The 21,211-nt window shown below is 42.1% G+C and overlaps 1 protein-coding gene across 3 annotated transcripts in view; it reads right to left on the reverse strand.

The window, feature by feature from the left end:
* ADAMTSL1 (ADAMTS like 1) overlaps positions 1 to 21,211 on the reverse strand; it is a 755,395-nt gene that overhangs the window by 70,590 nt on the left and 663,594 nt on the right. For all 3 annotated transcript variants that reach the window (XM_059924671.1, XM_059924670.1, XM_059924669.1), the window contains one exon: positions 19,349 to 19,483. In XM_059924671.1, the coding sequence (XP_059780654.1) occupies positions 19,349 to 19,483 (135 nt within the window). The remainder of the gene's footprint in view (positions 1 to 19,348; positions 19,484 to 21,211) is intronic.

Genomic DNA, 21,211 nt, shown 5'->3' on the forward strand with positions numbered 1-21,211 from the left:
AGAGGCGGTTCAGGGTTGAGGAAGGATTTATTAGGGAAAGTGTAGAGTTCCTCATTTTCCCACTGATGGACTTTCAATACCTTTCTATTTCAGGGGCATCCAACTCTTTCACGTCATTCCTGTTAAACATGGTGAGGAGGGCAGATGGGCCTGGGAATTGTTTCCTGGTGCCAGGAAAGGGCAGGGACAAATGTGAGTGAGTTTCTCAAGGTCCCAGTTCCTATTTGGAGTCTTAAAAGAAGCCTGTGCCTGAATGCTTGCTGTGGCTTGGAACAGTGGCTAGGCAGGGAGATTTACTGCCTTGCTTTTTGTGTCCAACTATTTTAAGGGTCACTTATGCTCTGGTGTCTTTTAAAATTTATGGATGTTCACCCCAGTCCAAAGAACTGCTATACTCCTTCCTGTGGCTTCCTCATAAATGCCCTCTGAAATACCGATTTACTTTTACACTATATGTGCTATAGAGCTTTCTGCAGTTCCTATGGGGGCTCTATTCACTACTTTGGATTTTATTTAAAAAGAAAAAAGGACAAGAGTACATAAACATGTGCCATAAACAACCACAAAATGCTGACCCTTTTTCTCAATAGCAAAGCATATTCTCTTTGTGGACAAAGCTATAGGAAATCAAAAGCATTTTCCATGTGACATAAAACCTCAGTCTTCCAATATAAATGAGGAAACAGATGCCAACTCATGTCTCTTTGAAAAGGGTCAGGATAAGTTTTTCTTCTTTCCCTTTCCTCATCAAGTATGCTAGCCTTCTCCTTCATGGTTTTTTATTTTTGGTCTTTCCTCTGCATCACTTTCCTTGCTACACCTGCAATTTCTGATGGGGTGTGGTCCCCACTGTGGATTAATTTTTACCTAACCTTTGACCATCAGAACTAGCTGTTCCCACAACTATCTTTAGAGAGGAAGTAGTGATGATCTCAGTCTTCTGAATTATCATGTGAAAAGTGGTTTCCCAACAGATGTGGCCTACAGTACTCACTGACTTTTGCCGTGTGAATTTCCTCCTAATTGGGTTCAGGAAGTGCCCAATCCAGTCTGTACCAGAAGAAGCAGGAAGTGTACAGGGTGGGGTGAGAGTGGAAGTATGTGGGACAGATGATAAAGCTACGATTATAATAGAAATGAGAGATGGAAATGACTCAAGAGGACTTCTAAGCCAAGGCTCTGCTACCTGAGCCCTGTTTCAAATTGCCTGAGAATATCTATGCAGCGTCTTCTCTCCCCAGGACCTAGAATCTAGCTGGGAGATACGACACAGGTGGGAAATACCTTTAATAATACACGGTATCGTAGGTTAAGTGTCTCATCAGTGGTCTCCAGCAGGGGCCGACAAACCGTGGCCTGAGTGCCAAGTCCAGCCCTATTTCTGTAAATAGTTTTACTGGCCCATGGGCACACTCATTTGTTTACTTATTGTCTAAGGCTGCTGTACTCTACAAGGGCAGAGTTGAGTCGTTGCAACACATCATGGCCCTCAACGCCTAAGGAATTTCCTATCTATCCCTTTACCAAAAAAATTTGCCCAACCCTGGTCTAGAGCAGGTGCCTTAGGAGGTAGGCAGGGAGAGATCACTCAGGCTGGTTTGCTACAGGAAGGCTGCACAGAAGGGCTTGACTATGCCTTGAAGACTTCTAGGATTTAGTTAGAGAGGAAGGAATGGGAGATAGTATTCCAGGCCAGGAAGGCTCAAGACCATGGCAATTACTAGGGAGAACTTTGACTGGAATAGAAGGACTCTAGTCGGCCCTCTGTATCCACAGTGGAATGGTTCCAGGACCCCCTACATAAACTAAAGTCCACGATGCTCAAGTCCCTTATATAAAGGCATAGCATGGTCAGCCCCTCATGTCCTTGGGTTCCCCATCTGGGGATTCAACCAACTGTAGATGGAAACTTCAATCTGTCATTGGTTGAATCTGTGGATGTGAAACCAGCGAATAGGGAGGACCACCTATATATTTTTTTGAAATGAAAAAAGCACATATAAGTGGATCCTGTGCAGTTCAAACCCATGTTTTTCAAAGGTCAACTGTATTTGAGGCAGGAAAAAGATGGAAGGATGAATACAGAGGCTAAGTCTGAATAGCACAGAGCCTTGAATGCCAGGCTAAAATATTCTAAATGATAAAACACATCATTTTCCCATACCAGCCTCTACACGGGTAGAAGAGGATAAGGAACTGACTTTTAAATTCCATTCAAGTTCTGCGAATCAATTTTAAAAGTAGATGCCTAGTTCCACCCCCAGAGATTCTGTCTGAATTAGTCTCAGGTGAAACATTGTTTTTTATACTTCCCAGGTGACTCTACTGTGCAGTTGGGAACCCCTCCCTAGATGAAGGCAATGGCTAGTCACGTGCCTGCAGAAGCCCAGCTCGGGGTCAGGTAGATGGAGCAGGTGCACACATATGAGAGTCACACTGAGCCAGCAACATTGGCTTGTAGCAGAGCCAGCCCGATAAGCCTGGGTTTAACTAGAGTCAGCTCTATAACAGTCAGTTGGCCACATGGTTGTCAATGAAAGAGATCACTTCTGCCAGCCCTTGCTTAAACCTGGAAAAGCCGGTGGTGCTCGATGCAATATTGAGTCTGTTTATAAATTTGGGCATCTATAGATTCTTCTCTCACTGTTATTTTAGCATGAGCATTCACAAGGCCTTACACAATCTGCCCTCAGCCTTGTTACCTCTGATCTTTTCTCTCCAAACACGACCCCAATGACTCTGCTCCCACCACCCCACACCAGACTCCCTGTCACTCCTGAACACACGAGGCATGTGCCCGCCTCAAGGACCCCACGCTCGCTTTTTCCCTGCCCGGGATGCTCTTGTCTTCTTTTCCTCCAGGCATACACGAGGCTTATAGCTCACATTCAAATCTCTGCTCCAGGATTATTGTCTCAGTGAGTCCTTGCCCCCACATCTAATTGAAAATTGCATCCTCCTTCCCACAGAAGCACTATCCATCCTTCCTCCCCTGCTTTATCCTTTCCCGTAGCACTTAACACCTTCTAACATACTGTGCCATTTTACTTCATTCTGTTTATTTTCTATTTTCCTGCTACAATGTAAGCCGTATGAGAGAAGGGACTTTTATCTACTTTGTTCTCTGATGCATCCCCAGAGTGCCTTCAATGGTGCCCAGAACATAGAAGGAACTCAATAAGTATGTGTTTATTGCATCAGTGTTTGGAACGCTTTTACTCATCCTTCAGGATTGAGTTTGAAAAGTCCTCTGTTAAACCTTTTCGATTTCCCCTTTCCCAAAGAAAGAGACCTCCCTCCTCTCTTCCCTCGGACTTCTTCTGCAACTCTTTAGAGCTTTTCTGTCTCTCCTCCTACTTCTGAGCTCCTCCAAGGCTGGGAGTGGGGGCACAGGACCTAGCACTGGTGGTGGCTGAACAGGTGTATGTTAAGGAAATGAGTCAGGATTGAGCAACAGCAGCTTTGGACTATTCTTCTGCTTGTAGCTACACTTTCTGCAGTTGCACACCTATGTAGCTCTCCATTTTATTCTAACATCTTGACTTGAATGGACCACAATGTAACTTCACCACATAGGAGGTATGTGAATTGCAGTGAGAAAAGCCTAAACAATCAGATGCTTCTGAGAATCTATTGGTTGTGTGGATTATCTTTCCGTTCCCACGTTAATCTATTTACCAAGTCCCGTCCATGTTACTTCCTACATATCCCTGAATTTATTCACTCTTTCTGTTCTCTCCAGCTCTCTAGTCTAAGCCACGGTTATCTCTTCCCTACAATACTGCAACCACTTCCTAAGTGGCGTACTCCATCTCTTCTCTTCCCCTAGAATCCACCCTCTCCACGGTGGCCAGAACAAGCTTTTAAAAACACAAATCAGGGCTTCCCTGGTGGTGCAGTGGTTGAGAATCTGCCTGCTAATGCAGGGGACACGGGTTCGAGCCCTGGTCTGGGAAGATCCCACATGCTGCGGAGCAACAGGGCCCGTGAGCCACAACTACTGAGCCTGCGCGTCTGGAGCCTGTGCTCCGCAACAAGAGAGGCCGCGATAGTGAGAGGCCCGCGCACCGTGATGAAGAACGGCACCCACTCACCGCAACTAGAGAAAGCCCTCGCACAGAAACGAAGACCCAACACAGCCAAAAATAATAATAAATAAATAAATATTTAAAAAAAGAAAGGAAGCTGGAGATAATAACAAAGGGAGGAAAAGTTTTTAAAAAAACCCAAAACACAAATCAGAGGATGTCTCTCTCCTGCTTTTAAACCATTCAGAGATTTCCCATCACACTTGGAGCAAAGTGTGAAAGTCTTACCGTGGCTTAGAGGCCAGCAATTTTCTCCCGCTGCCCTCTTCGGCCTCCTCTTAGGCCACTCTCCCCTTAGTTATTCCTGTGACAGTTTCTCAAATGCTTTCAGTTTTCTTGCTTCAAAACCTCTGCTGGTTCCTCTGCCTGGAATGCTCTGGAATTCCTCTGTCTGGAATGCCCTCTATTCACTCAGATAATTTCCACCTGCTCTCCTAACCTCAGCCCAAATATCCCCTCCACAGAGAAACCTTGCCTAAAGCTCAGACCAGGGGTGCTGCTCTGTCACAGGCCCCCAAAGCCCCCAGTTCTTCCTCTTTTTATCAGAGTCCTCTTAACTTGAATTACTTTCCCCACCAGACTCAAGAGGCGCCCACTGGAATTCAACTTGGCACATGACAGGCTCTCAACAAATATTTATGGAATGAGTAAGTCAATCTATCTATGAGATTTTGCCTTCTTTAGGCCCTTTATCAAGGCTTTCAACTTTGCACATTAATATTTATTCAAATGTTTTCTGATATACCCTCCTACCTTGAGGGGTTGACATGTGACCAATGACGGTAAGCTCCACCTTCAGCTCCAGACCTGGGTCTCCTGTATTCCGGCCACAGCTGCCTTATCGGCGTGATAGGATTTGTAGGCATGGCCTAGTCACAACCTCAGTGATGGGAGACAGAAACACTTTTTCACCTTTGAGCTTGAGATTCTGGTCAACAAGAACACTGTTGCTCTTAGCAGACACCTGGAACTGCATGTCACCCCAGCCGGGCTCTGCGGTCCTCAGCCCTTCAAACGAGGAGAAGAGAAAATGCCAGAAGGAACCCACCACCACCCGACTGCGGGCCTCGGCCTCAAGGCCCGGCTTCTCCGGGGCTGGAAGGGCTCTGAGAGGCGGAGCTGTTCCCTGTGCAGGGCCTGGGGGGAGAATACCGATGCTGCTGAGAGGCGGCTGTGTGTGTTGGCCGTGACCCTCGAGCCCCAGCTGGGGAGAGGCGCTAGGCACAATGACTTCTTTCATGGAAAAACTTTACTCTGCAAACTCAGGATTGAATGCCTGAATCGCTCTCCTCTTGGTAAATCACAAGACGCGAGACAAGGCTTGTGCAGTCTGGCTCTCTGTGGGGCTAGCATGACATGTCTTTCCAGCAGAGATGCCACGGGGAGTTCCTCTGACTGGGCATCGGAGCTTACCTACTCACAGAGGACCAAACCTCATAGATAGCCTGTAAGACATTCTCACAGGTTCTGGACCTAAAGAAGGTATGAGCAAAGGTACTGAACTGCTTTTCTTAAGCCACATAAAATTATGTATTTTGTTACTGGAGACACCTAAGGTCATCTAATTCTGACAAAAATCCAGAGCCTTTATAATAAGATTTTCTCTTTCCTGGCCTTCCTGAGGAAGAACTCTACTCCTCCAAGTTATGTTTGTTTTTTTCTTTCAAGCTCTTGTACTTCATGGAGAAAGCCTAACGCAGTGACAGGATAGAGGACAGAGTAACACAGAGTTTGGTCCTCCTCGGAAACAGGAGACGTGAGATCACCACTAGAGACCTTGGCATGCTTTCTACATAATGAGCTGCACGGACTAGATCAGTGGTCAGCAAATGTTTCCTCTAAAGGGCTCCATAGGAAATATTTTAGGCTTGTGGGCCATATGGTTTCGGTAGCACGCACTCAGCTCTGGCATTATGGTATTAAAGCAGCCACAGACAGACAATTCCTAGGTAAATAAATGGCTGTGGCTGCATGCCAATAAGACTTTATTTGCAAAAAGAAGTGGTAAACTAGACTTGGCCCATGGGCCATAGTCTGCCAACCCTAGGAGATGTTATTTCTTAAAAGCATCTGTGTAATAATCCTAGAACAAGATTATCAAATTTGAGTGTCAGCTTGGTCTAGGAAAATATTTAAAACATACATGTTATATGTATGTGTGTGTATACGTGTATGTGTGTATATATATAGATATTCATCTCTCTCTCTCTCTATATATATACATATACACATGTACACACATGTCCTGTGTGTGTGCATGTGACATATATATAAGTGTGTTTCTGACCAAGATGGAGTAACTGAATTTACCCTCCTGACCAAAACAATTTAAAAAAATGAAAAATATGAAGCAATGGTTTTCAAGACACTGGACATTAGGCAATGAAGGGCACTGATCCCTGAGAAATGGGAAATAAACCAAGGTGAGCCCATGTTGCTCTAGCTTCGTGCCTTGAGAGAGTTTCCAGGCTGCAGTACAGGGAAACCCAGTTGGACCTGGTGGATTCCCTCAGTTTAGGAGAAGGAGCTGAAAGGGAATAGATCCTGTTCCCATAAGCCAGACTGAAAAAACCTCATGATTTGTATGGTATTGGGTAGAATGCAGTTTAAAGTGACCAATACATCACTGAAACAGAATAGAGAGTCTAAAAATATATCCAGACATATAAGGACAACTGATTTTCCACAAAGGTGCAAAGGCAATTCAGTGGAGAAAGAATAATCTTTTCAACACATGGTAGTGGAACAAGTTGGGTATCTGTATGCAAAAAATGAACTTCAATGTGTACCTCACATATATAACACCTAACTCAAAATAAATGATACACCTAACTATAAAACCTAAAACGATAAAACTTTTAGAAGAAAATACCTTGAGACCTTGGAGTAGGCAAAGATTTTTAAACACAACACCAAAGGAACCATCCATACAAGAAAAAAATTAATAAGTTGAACTTCATTAAAATTAAAATCTTCTGCTCTTTGAAAGACATTAAAAGACTGAAACGACAGCCACTGACAGGCACATAATATTGGAATTCATGTATCTGATAAAAGACTTGTATCCAATATATAAAAAGAACTCTCAACACTCAATAATAAGTAAACCAAAAACCCAATTAAAAAAAAAGCAGGGCAAAAACTGAACTGACATTTCACCAAAGAAGAAATCAGGGTGGCAAATATGCATATGAAAAGCTCAACACTATCAGTTGTTAGGAAAATACAAATTAAAACCACAACGAGGGCTTCCCTGGTGGCGCAGTGGTTCAGAATATGCCTGTCAATGCAGGGGACATGGGTTCGAGCCCTGGTCTGGGAAGATCCCACATGCCGTGGAGCAACTAGGCCCGTGAGCCACAATTACTGAGCCTGCGCGTCTGGAGCCTGTGCTCCGCAACAAGAGAGGCCACGACAGTGAGAGGCCCGTGCACCGCGATGAAGAGTGGCCCCTGCTTGCCACAACTAGAGAAAGCCCTCGCACAGAAACGAAGACCCAACACAGCCACAAATAAATAAATAAAAATTTAAAAAGACAACTTTAAAAAAAAAAAAACCCACAACGAGAAACCACTACACACCTAGCAGAATGTCTAAAATTAAAAGGCCAACTATAGTGTGTGCAGGTGAAAATGTGGAGCAACTAGAACTATCAGACACTGCTGGTAGGACTGTAAAGTAGGCAACCACTTTAGAAAACAGTTTGGCTGTTTCTTAAAATGTTAAACATGCACTGACCATACGATCCAGCCATTTTACTATCAAGTATTTAATCAAGAGAAATGAAAGCAGGTGTCCATACAAAGACTAGCCCATGAATATGTATGGCAGCTTCATCTGTAATACCCAGAAGTGGGAAATGACCATTCTGTCCTTCTGTAGATGAGTGGCTGAACAAGCTGTAGTTTATCTGTACAATGGACACTAAACAACAATAGAAGGAAATGTGCTACTGATGCAAGTACAATGGGGGTGAATGTCCAAATAATTATCCTGAGTGAAAGAAGCCAAATCTCCCAAAAGTATGATTCCTTTTTTATAACATTCTAGAAATCCAATCTAATCTATACTGACAGCAGATCAGTAGTTACCTGGGATGGGGCAGGGGCGTGAAGGAACAATTACAAAGGGGCACAAGGTTACTCTTGGGAATGATGAATATGCTCATTAGGTTGATTGTGGTGATGGTTTCATAGGTGCATCCATATATCAAAACATCAAATTTTAGACTTTAAATATGTATCATTTATTGTACGTCAGTTATCTCAATAAGGTTGTTAAAAAACTTGTATGTCACACCCCAGTGTTCATAGCAGCATTATTTACAATAGCCAAGACATGGAAGCAACCTAAGTGTCCATCAACAGAAGAATGGATAAAGAAGATGTTGTATATCTATACAGTGGAATATTACTCAGCCACAAAGAAGAATGAATTTTTGCCATTTGCAACAACATGTATGGACCTGGAGGGCATTATGCTTAGTGAAATGAGTTACACAAAGAAAGACAAATACTGTATGTTATCACTTACAAATAGAATCTAAAAAATAAACGAATGAATATAACAAAACAGAAACAGACTCACAGATATAAAGAACAAACTACTGGTGACCAATGGGGAGAAGGCAGAGGGGAGGGACAAGATAGGGGTAAGGGATTAAGAGGTACAAACTACTATGTACAGGAGATCTTCAAGATGGTGGAGGAGTAAGAAGTGGAGATCACCTTCCTCCCCACAAATACAGCAGAAATACATCTACATGTGGAACAACTCCTACAGAACACCTACTGAACGCTGGCAGAAGACCTCACACTTCCCAAAAAACAAGAAACTCTCCACGTACCTGGGTAGGGCAAAAGAAAAAAGAAAAAACAGAGACAAAAAAATAGGGACGGGACCTGCACCTCTGGGAGGGAGCTGGGAAAGAGGAAAAGTTTCCACACACTAGGAAGCCCCTTCACTGGCGGAGACGGGGAAGCTTTGGAGCCACGAAGTAGAGCGCAGCAACAGGGGTACAGAGGGCAAAGCGGAGAGATTCCCGCACGGAGGATCGGTGCTGACCAGCACTCACCAGCCTGAGAGGCTTGTCTGCTCACCCGCCGGGGCGGGCGGGGGCTGGGAGCTGAGGCTCGGGCTTCGGAGGTCGGATCCCAGGGAGAGGACTGGGGTTGGCGGCGTGAACACAGCCTGAAGGGGGCTAGTGCGCCACAGCTAGCCGGGAGGGAGTCTGGGAAAAAGTCTGGAGCTGCCAAAGAGGCAAGAGACTTTTTCTTGCCTCTTTGTTTCGCGGTGCACGAGGAGAGGGGATTAAGAGAGCCGCCTAAACGAGCTCCAGAGACAGGCGCGAGCCGTGGCTAACAGCGCGGACCCCAGAGACGGGCATGAGACGCTAAGGCTGCTGCTGCCACCACCAAGAAGCCTGTGTGCAGCACAGGTCACTATCTACACCACCCCTCCTGGGAGCCTGTGCAGCCCACCACTGCCAGGGTCCCGTGATCCAGGGAACACTTCCCTGGGAGAATACACGGTGCGCCTCAGGCTGCTGCAACGTCACGCCGGCCTCTGCTGCCACACGCTCGCCCCGCATTCCGTACCCCTCCCTCCCCCCGGCCTGAGTGAGCCAGAGCCCCCTAATCAGCTGCTCCTTTAACCCCGTCCTGTCTGAGCGAAGAACAGACCTACACGCAGAGGCAGGGCCAAATCCAAAGCTGAATCCCAGGAGCTGTGCGAACAAAGAAGAGAAAGGGAAATCTCTCCCAGCAGCCTCAGGAGCAGCAGATTAAGTCTCCACAATCAACTTGATGTACCCTGCATCTCTGGAATACCTAAACAGACAACGAATCATACCAAATTGAGGCAGTGGACTTTGGGAGCAACAATATATATATATTTATCCCTTTTTCTCTTTTTGTGAGAGGGTATGTGTATGCTCCTGTGTGTGATTTTGTCTGTATAGCTTTGCTTTTACCGTTTGTCCTAGGGTTCTTTCGGTCTGTTTTTTTTTTTTTTTAGTATAGTTTTTAGCACTTGTTATCATTGGTGGATTTGTTTTTTGGTTTGGTTGCTCTCTTCTTTCTTTCTTTCTTTCTTTTTTTTATTACTATGACCACCCCACTTTCACTAATGGGCAGATTATCCAAAATGAAAATAAATAAGGAAACACAAGCTTTAAATGACACATTAAACAAGATGGACTTAATTGATATTTATAGGACATTCCATCCAAAAACAGCAGAATACAATTTCTTCTCAAGTGCTCATGGAACATTCTCCAGGATAGAGCATATCTTGGGTCACAAATCAAGCCTTGGTAAACTTAAGAAAATTGAAATCATATCAGATATCCTTTTGACCAGAATGCTATGATACTAGATATCAATTACAGGAAAAAAACTATAAAAAAATACAAACGCATGGAGGCTAAACAATACGCTACTAAATAACCAAGAGATCACTGAAGAAATCAAAGAGGAAATAAAAAAATACATAGAAACAAAAGACAATGAAAACACGACAACCCAAAACCAGTGAGATGCAGCAAAAGCAGTTCTAAGAGGGAAGTATATAGCAATACAATCCTACCTCAAGAAACAAGAAACATCTCAAATAAACAACCTAACGTTACACCTAAAGCAATTAGAGGAAGAAGAACAAAAAACCCCCAAAGTTAGCAGAAGGAATGACATCATAAAGATCAGATCAGAAATAAATGAAAAAGAAATGAAGGAAACAATAGCAAAGATCAATAAAACTAAAAGCTGGTTCCTTGAGAAGATAAACAAAATTGATAAACCATTAGCCAGACTTATCAGGAAAAAAAGGGAGAAGACTCAAATTAACAGAATTAGAAATGAAAAAGGAGACGTAACAACTGACACTGCAGAAATGCAAAGGATCATGAGAGATTACTATAAGCAACTCTGTGCCAATAAAATGGACAACCTGGAAGAAATGGACAAATTTTTAGAAAGGCACAACCTTCCAAGACTGAACCAGGAAGAAATAGAAAATATAAACAGACCAATCACAAGCACTGAAATTGAGACTGTGATTAAAAAGCTTCCAACAAACAAAAGCCCAGGACCAGATGGCTTCACAGGTGAATTCTATCAAACATTTAAAGAAGAGCTAACACCCATCCTTCTCAAACTGTTCCAAAACATAGCTAAGGGAGGAATACTCCCAAACTTGCTCTACGAGGCCACCATCAACCCGATACCAAAACCAGACAAAGATGTCACAAAGAAAGAAAACTACAGGCCAATATCACTGATGAACACAGATGCAAAAATCTTCAACAAAATACTAGCAAACAGAATCCAACAGCACATTAAAAGGATCATACACCATGATCCAGTGGGGTTTATCCCAGGAATGCAAGGATTCTTCAATATATGCAAATCAATCAATGTGATAAACCATATTAACAAATTGAAGGATAAAAACCATATGATCATCTCAATAGATGCAGAACAATCTTTCCACAAAATTCAACACCCATTTATGATAAAAACCCTCCAGAAAGTAGGCATAGAGGGAACTTACCTCAACATAATAAAGGTCATATATGACAAACCCACAGCCAACATCGTTCTCAATAGTGAAAAACTGAAACCATTTCCACTAAGATCAGGAACAAGACAAGGTTGTCCACTCTCACCGCTATTATTCAACATAGTTTTGGAAGTTTTAGCCACAGCAATCAGAGAAGAAAAAGAAATAAAAGGAATCCATATCAGAAAAGAAGAAGTTAAGCTCTCACTTTTGCAGATGACACGATACTATACATAGAGAATCCTAAAGATGCTACCAGAAAACTACTAGAGCTAATCAATGAATTTGGTAAAGTAGCAGGATACAAAATTAATGCACAGAAATCTCTTGCATTCCTATACACTAATGATGAAAAATCTGAAAGAGAAATTAAGGAAACACTCCCATTTACCACTGCAACAAAAAGAATAAAATACCTAGGAATAAACTTACCCAAGGAGACAAAAGACCTGTGTGCAGAAAACTATAAGACACTGATGAAAGAAATTAAAGATGATACAAACAGATGGAGAGATATACCATGTTCTTGGATTGGAAGAATCAACACTGTGAAAATGACTATACTACCCAAAGCAATCTACAGATTCAGTGCCATCCCTATCAAGCTACCAATGGCATTTTTCACAGACTAGGACAAAAATTTTACAATTTGTATGGAAACACAAAAGACCCCGAATAGCCAAAGCAATCTTGAGAAAGAAAAATGGAGCTGGAAGAATCAGGCTCCCTGACTTCAGACTATACTACAAAGCTACAGTAATCAAGACAGTAGGGTACTGGAACAAAAACAGAAATATAGATCAATGGAACAGGATAGAAAGCCCAGAGATAAACCCACGCACATATGCTCACCTTATTTTTGATAAAGGAGGCAAGACTATACAATGGGGAAAAGACAGTCTCTTCAATAAGTGGTGCTGGGAAAACTGGACAGCTACATGTAAAAGAATGAAATTAGAACACTCCTAACACAATACACAAAAGTAAACTCAAAATGGATTAAAGACCTAAATGTATGGCCGGACACTATAAAGCTCTTAGAGGAAAACATAGGCAGAACACTCTGTGACATAAATCACAACAAGATCCTTCTTGACCGACCGCCTAGAGAAATGGAAATAAAAACAAAAATAAACAAATGGGACCTAGTGAAATTTAAATGCTTTCGCACAGCAAAACAAACCATAAACAAGATGAAAAGACAACCCTCAGAATGGGAGAAAATATTTGCTAATGAAGCAACTGACAAAGGATTAATCTCCAAAATTTACAAGCAGTTCATGAAGCTCAATATCAAAAAAAACAAACAACCTAATCCAAAAATGGGCAGAAGACCTAAACAGACAGATCTCCAAAGAAGATATACAGATTGCCAACAAACACATGAAAGGATGCTCAACATCACTAATCATTAGAGAAATGCAAATCAAAACTACAATGAGGTATCACCTCACACCAGTCAGAATGGCCATCATCAAAAAATCTACACACAATAAATGCTGGAGAGGGTGTGGAGAAAAGGGAACCCTCTTGCACTGTTGGTGGGAATGTAAACTGATAGAGCCACTATGGAGAACAGTATGGAGGTTCCTTAAAAAACTAAACATAGAAATACCATATGACCCAGCAATCCCACTACTGGGCATATACCCTGAGAAAACCATAATTCAAAAAGAGTCATGTACCACAATGTTCACTGCAGCTCTATTTACAATAGCCAGGACATGGAAGCAACCTAAGTGTCCATCGACAGATGAATGCATAAAGAAGATGTGGCACATATATACAATGGAATATTACTCAGCCATAAAAAGAAATGAAATTGACTTATTTGTAGTGAGGTGGATGGACCTAGAGTCTGTCCTACAGAGTGAAGTAAGTCAGAAAGAGAAAAACAAATACCGTAGGCTAACACATATATATGGAATCTAAAAAAAAAAAAAAGGTTCTGACGAACCCAGGGGCAGGACAGGAATAAAGACGCAGACGTAGAGAATGGACTTGAGGACACGGGGAGGGGGAAGGGGAAGCTGCAACAAAGTGAGAGAGTGGCATGGACATCTATACACTACCAAATGTAAAACAGCTAGTGGGAAGCAGCTGCATAGCACAGGGAGATCAGCCTGGTGCTTTCTGTCCACCTAGGGGGGTGGGATAGGGAGGGTGGGAGGGAGACGCAAGAGGGAGGACATATGAGGATGTATGTATATGTATGGCTGATTCACTTTGTTATAAAGCAGAAAGTAACACACCATTGTAGAGCAATTATACTCCAATAAAGATGTTAAAGAAAACCCCCAAAAATACTATGTATAAAACAAATAAGCTACAAAGATATATTGTACAGCACAGAGAAAATAGCCATACAGAGAATATAGTTTATAATAATTTTAGATGGAATATAATCTATAAAAATTTAATCAAAATGTTGTATACCTGAAACTAATATCGTATTGTAAATCAACTAAACTTCAATTAAAAAAAATTCTATGTCAAATAAATGCAAAAATACCTGAATATGTATTGTATCTTATCAATAAAATAGGATAAATACTTATAGAAAATTAACAAGGAACCTTTCCAGGCAACTCATAAATGAATATAAATGACTGATAAGCATTCAAAACAAAATGACTGAAAATCATAATCAAAGGAATAAAAATAAAAAATGATACCATTTTTTGTATTATATTTTATCCTATTGTATATTCACCTATTAAAATGGTAAATATAATAACACTTGGCCATACCTAGCATTGATAATATTTGCGGGAAATGGGAATTCTCATCTTGTGCTGATGGATACATACATGGGTAAAACTTTTTTGAAGGGCAATTTGACGACATACAGCAAAAACCAAAAATATACAAAATTTTGGACACAATAATTCCACTTCTAGAAATTGATTCTAAGTAAACAGCGATGTACACAAGGGTAGAGGAATAAGAATATTTATCATATCTATGTTTTTATTTTTTAAGATTAATTTTTATTGGAGTATAGTTGATTTACAATGTTGTGTTAGTTTCTGCTGTACAGCAAAGTAAATCAGTTATACATACACATATATCCACTCTTTTTTAGATTCTTTTCCCATATAGGTCATTACAGAGTATTGAGTATCTATGTTTTTATATTAGCAAGAGATTGCATGAATTTAAATGTTCGACATTAGAGAATTGGTTAAATAAGATATGACACCTCCTACTAATGCAGGCATCAAAAATAAAACTGTAGAAAAATATTTAGAGACACGGAAAGATGACTCTTATGTACCATTAAGTGAAAAAAGTTACAAGCAGTACTCAGAGTATGATTTCATTTTAGATAAAAAAATATATAATGTTTATATTAATGGCTAGGAAAAAGATATTTGTGCTGGTTACCTCTGGGCTAGGTAATTATAGATCATTTTCATTTCTTCTTTTTGCTTCTATTTTTAATAGCTCTACAGTGCAGATGCATTGCTCTTATAATAAAATCTCCAATAAAACTTATTTTTCAAAAAATATCAATGCTAATGCCCTATAAATGATGCTGTGAGAAATATCTGTCTTGGGCCTTAGTGGCCAAAAGAAATATTTGACAGAAGGCTGCAAATGGGTTTAGGTGCTGCTCTGAAAATGGAACCCTGCAGGGTACTGCTCGGGCTTGGAACACCAAAGGTGGTGGCATGGGCGTTGGCCTTGCCCTCCAGAGCAGATGGTGCAGTTTAGGCCTCCCTGCACAAAGAACAACCGGAAAACAAGGACAAAAAATTTAGCATCTGCCTTGCCTGGGACAAGGGATTCAGTTAGGCTGGGTCAACTCTGCATGGACGAGCCTCTACTGGGCATTTTCCATGTCTATGTCATATAGCAAAGAGTGTGAGAGCAGCAAGGGACTCACTTGCCCCAAGTCTTCATTTACAGTTATGGAAAGTGAGGCTCAGATGAGCCCATGCACGTGTCACTCAATCAACATTCCTTCTTGAAAGCTGTAACAGTGGCTTGAAGTGAAAACAATGCTAGACTGTCTGAAAACTAAAACAGCCATTTCTGGGTAGACTCACCTACTGCGACCCTCAACACTCAACCTTTATGGAGAAGAGTTGGTGCTGACATACGGCTTTAAAAACCCCAAGTCTCCTTTCTCCCCTTCCTCCCATGAAAACACAAGAATCAAGGCCCATGAGTAACTGTCCCTGTGCCACAGAACCGTGGAGCTCTTTGGATCTGTTGTGGCCAAGTCGCCTTGTAGATGGGAGAAACACATACACAAGAATCTCAACATTTACTGGCTACAATGGGGCTGGCAAATGGCTTTCATCCTATATATCAATCGCCAGCATGCTTGGTCGGAATGTTAAAATGAATTCCAGTAGCTCCTTGTTGGTTATCTATTTTTTATATAGTAGTGTATATATTTTATTTTTTTATTGGGGTATAGTTGTTTTAGGGAACTATACTCAATATCTTGCAATAACCTATAATGGAAAAGAATGTAAAAAAATACATATATTTATATATATATGTATAACTGAATCACTTCGCTATACACCTGAAACTAACACAACACTGTAAATCAACTATATTTCAGTAAAATTTTTTTTAAAACACACACACACACAAAAGGGTTAAAAAAAAATGAATTTCAGGGCTTCCCTGGTGGCGCAGTGGTTGAGAATCTGCCTGGCAATGCAGGGGACACGGGTTCGAGCCCTGGTCTGGGAGGATCCCACATGCCGCGGAGCGGCTGGGCCCATGAGCCACAACTACTGAGCCTGCGCATCTGGAGCCTGTGCTCCGCAACAAGAGAGGCCGCGATAGTGAGAGGCCTGTGCACCGCGATGAAGAGTGGCCCCCACTTGCCACAACTAGAGAAAGCCCTCACGCAGAAACAAAGACCCAACACAGCCATAAATAAATAAATAAATAAATAAATAAAAATTAAAAAAAAAAAAAAAAAAATGAATTTCAAGGCAGAGCCTGGGCTGAGTGTCATGATTGATTAGGGGTGTCTTGGCTGTGGAAGGGGTGATTAACAAATATGTTTGCCATATATTTCCATTCTGATCTAGAACATCTGTTACCCTCAGCACAGTGTTTCTTCATTCAATCTCTCTCACTATTGATTACTCACTCTTATAGAATGTCAGATTAATTCTTTCAATTATTACTTTAACTACATCACCCTCCTACTTAAAAACCCTCTAAAGATACCTCCCCATTTCCCACATAGCAAAGCTACCCCCATACCTAATAATCAAGGTCCTCCACAATTTGATGCTGTTTACCATTCTGAGTTCTAAGCAACCCTCCACAGAATCTCCTCTCTGGCCTCTGGCTTCTTTCTTGTACCCAGAGCGCATACTCTGGTCTGAAAGGGCCACCAACAGGAGCCAGGGATGGGAGCTGGTCCAAAGGGGAGCAAATGGACTAACACATCAGGATGAGTCACTAGCCAGGGAGGCCCAAGATGCAGGGAGGCTGTTAGAACGCTGCCGGTAAGGGTTGGAGTCACACCTGAGAGGACAAGCTCTGGCTGAGGTTTGCTCCTTGTGAAGGCCTAGTTTCTAGCCCAGCTTCGCTGCCTGGCATCAGTTTTAAAGCAGTGGGGTCTTACAGCTGTTTCTGAACAGACACCTGATGCACATCCCACACGTTTTCATCTCCGGGCTCCTGGCATCTTCCTCACCTTGAGGGCCTGTTTCCTTTCCTTTGTGCCTATTTGAATCCCTACCCCCCATCCTTCAGTGCTCAGCATCAAAGCATAACAATGAGGCTCTGGTCTGTCTCCAGTGACCTGCTTCTCAGAGTCCTGATACTTGACACCATTCCCTAATTCATCTCCACGATTCCACGTGGATCTCTCCTAGCTCAATGGTGTTGGCAAGACACTGACATTCACCACTAGAGTCCATTTTGCCCATGCAGTTACATTCAGGGACTTTATGCATACTGCCTCCGTGGTCTACTCAGGTGGAGCGGTCTGGATGTGAACTAGGGCATTAAGGTGTCTCTTAACTGTTAGATTTAAATACCAGTCTAAGGTAACAAAGCACTATAAACTAGGAATGGAATGCAGCAGCATATAGCACAATAAATTCTTATTGCCCATGGCTAAAATAAGACAAAATATTATTCCAGAATAAGGGAGAAAGAAAGTAAAGCTATCATGGAAAATATGAGCAGGTCAACTTTTCCAGCACGCTGAATGGCACCTGAGTGACCCAAGAGTTACTGAACTTGAAAATAAACAACTGCTGCACACCCTGCTAGTGATTGGGCAATGATAATAAGTTATGACAATCTCTCATAGTGATGGGCCTAAGATAAAAAGTTTACAATGCACATGTTTAATTTGGAATAAATTTACCCTTTATATGCCAAAACAAACCAAAAAAAGAAGCAAGTTTAAACTTCTGTGAATTCTGATCAACCTGACGTGGAAAAACTCAATGCCAAGTTTGTTACGAGAAACAGCGCTACTCTTTACTGTATCTGTGTTTTATTTTTACCCAGATCAGAAACAGAGAAATCAGAAGCTTTTTCCATAGGCCTGTATGCATTCTTTGCTAATTTCAGATGTTAACAAAAACGGAAGGTAATCTTTCTGTGCTATAACCCTAAAGATACCAAGCCCTGGGGCCATATTGTTAAGTTATGACCAGTATGACTGAGAACCCATTGGCTTCCCGTACCCTGCAAGTGGGCGAGGAGAAGAGTAGAGGAAATTTCAACATTGAGCCAAGGACATAATTCTAGCTACCGTGACCAACATTTGGGGCCACGTACAGTGAGCATGAAGATTTTCTCCATTTTGTAGGCCTGTTCTTCCCAGGCCTTTGAGGGCAGAGGACTTCTTCTCCACCTTGACCATCTCCAGAGGTCATGCTGGGAATGTAGAGGTTGCTCTGGCATCTCCACGATTCTGGGGTGAGGGGCCCAGGATGCGGATGCCCTTGAACAACTCTCTGCTACAAGAGGGTGCCAGCCACATGGGCAATAACTTGGTGGAGGTTACCAATGACAGACGCCAGGGAAGTTGTTCCTGGTGGAGTTATTTAAACACTTGCCTTGAGAGAGAGGTAAAAGTGACAAAAAGGGAAGTATAGTGGCTTGCTTATTATTTCCGCTGAACAAATAAAGAGGCAAGCACCTGCTGAACCTAGTGGTAGGATGATCCCAGATTCTCCTGGGAAAGAAGCAGAGGAGCCTCTCTGGGTTGGTTTTACGCCCCCACCTACTGAAGGAGGTTTAAATAGATTGCCTGGCTTTTGGGAGGTACTGATATTGCAGTTTTCTCCTTGAAAGCTGGTTATAGCTCTAATTTAGGTAAGAAGAGGCAATGGAGGAGTACTGGGATACAGCTGGCAAGGGGTGAGGAGATATAGGAGCTGTTCTGCACTGCTGTATCTTTCTTCAAGTTCAGCGCCATCAATCTGACTGAGAGAATCTGGACTGTGGCATCAGCCCAAGAGGATTTAGAAAGGAGTCCCATTAGACTCTGGACAAGCTCGGGTCCAGACTAAGAACTTCAGTCACCTCATATGGAAAGTCAGCCAAGTTTCCACTGGTGAGTCTGGATTCTGTAGGCAATTTAGTGATTTCCTGTTGGCCACCCCCAACTGCTGCTTCCCTCCCACCTGCAAATAGTCACCCACCCATAAATCCTGTCCGGCCCTGGATCTCTGCCCAATGTTCCAGAGGGCTGGACTCACCAAGGAGAGCGGAATTCCCAGGATCCAAGCCCAGCTGTGTTCCCAGCGGAGACGTCAGCACCGAAGGAAGGTTCGGTCCAGTGGCTGAGAGCAGGGCCCTGATGTCGTCCAACTGCGTGGGGACGTGGGGGGGATCTGTGAGAAGGCAGATGGTGCATCAGGCAGGTTAAAGCATAAAGGCTGTGCTAAGGGGACAGGGGGAGGCGGCCATGCATATAAGTGTGTCTGTGTGTAAGGCAGGCGTTACTCTTGTTACCTTTAACATCATTTTTCCTATAGAGAAGGTGTTCCCATCAAGGTGAGTCTGAATTTCAAATATAATATTTGATGCCTGAAACTGTAAGGTCAGTAATAAAGAATCAGGCATGTTGATTTCCGGAGTTCCTTACTGTATGCCACTCTAGCCCACAGTACCACTGGGTACTCTATAAACGCATAGCTAAATAAAACTATATTATAAAGGCACTTTAAAAAAGCCAGTGCTTCTTCAGCATTTACTAGATGCCAAGTCCTGTGCTAAAATATTTTTCATTTAACTCTTATAACAACCTTTAGAGGGAGGTACTTTGTTATTGTCCCCACAGATTGGGATACACCCCAGGAATTTCTTATTTCGAAGGATCCTGTGAGTGGCTTTTTTCTAGGAAGAAAAGGGTCCAATTGTGAGGCTGGGAATTTGCTTTGTGATCTGGATTTTTATGCCCAAGTAGGATCAGAGAAGCAGGATAGGGATGATTTATTATTCAAAATCTTATAAAGAGTCAGGGCTGACGTCTTCAGGAATCACAGTTAACCAGAGGTAAAAGTGACAAAAAGGGAAGTATAGTGGCTTGCTTATTATTTCCACTGAACAAATAAAGAGGCAAGCACCTGCTGAACCTAGTGGTAGGATGATCCCAGATTCTCCTGGGAAAGAAGCAGAATTCTGCTCTGCTTCTTCTTGCATTTCCTGTAGCACTGCTTCACACCCCAAGGCCAACTCCCACCTTTTTCTCTAGAGCACTTGTTGGAGTGGAAAGAGAAGCAGGAGGGGTTGCCCTTGTAACTGATGGTCATTTCAACAGTGTTCAGTGAGGGCCTACTGTGTGCTTGTCACCTTGTTCAGTACTTTTTAGGGATGGCAAATAAAGAAGTCACAGTGGTGCCTGAATCTACTTCAGAAACATGCCTTCTGTCTACTGTGCCTTTGACTACAAAAGACCAACACATACAGAAAACGGTGATGAGTTTATATATTTATATATATAAATTAAAAATTGTAAAGACATTCTATATATATTCTATATAATTTAAAAATATTCTTTATATGGTATAGGGTAAAAACATCGTAATTGGATTCAGGAACTCAATTTGTGCTGTGGCTCTTTCATTCACTAACTTGGGCAAGTCACTTAATCCCTCTAAGCCTTAGTTTCCTCATCTATAAAATGATGAAAAACCTCATCATTTCCAAGGTCTCTTTCTACTCTGATATACCATCATTTTAGTAACTGATAGTGACAGTTTATTCAAACCTAGACTCTTTTCCTTCCATCCTTTTTAATATTCCCTCAAAAATATTGAAATGGAATATTGAGGGAAATGGAATTCCCTCAAGAGTACTGAAATTGAATATTCCTTCAAGAATATTAAAATTCAAGAAGTCTTTGTTTATTTATTAAGAGCCAAAAGGGGAGGTTATGTCCCATCTTTAAAACCATCGATCTTTCGGGGCCAAATGTCACACCCTCCTAATGTCCTTACAGCTTCTGTCATAATTTACTTCTTCAGGGCATGTCCAGCTGATCTTCTGAGGGAAACTGTAAATTCCCCAAGGACAGAGGTCACTGCTTGTATTTATCCTAAAGCTCTACATGGCACTCC

This window comes from Balaenoptera ricei, chromosome 6 (genome assembly GCF_028023285.1).
Source record: "Balaenoptera ricei isolate mBalRic1 chromosome 6, mBalRic1.hap2, whole genome shotgun sequence".
NCBI classification, from domain to species: Eukaryota; Metazoa; Chordata; class Mammalia; order Artiodactyla; family Balaenopteridae; genus Balaenoptera; species Balaenoptera ricei.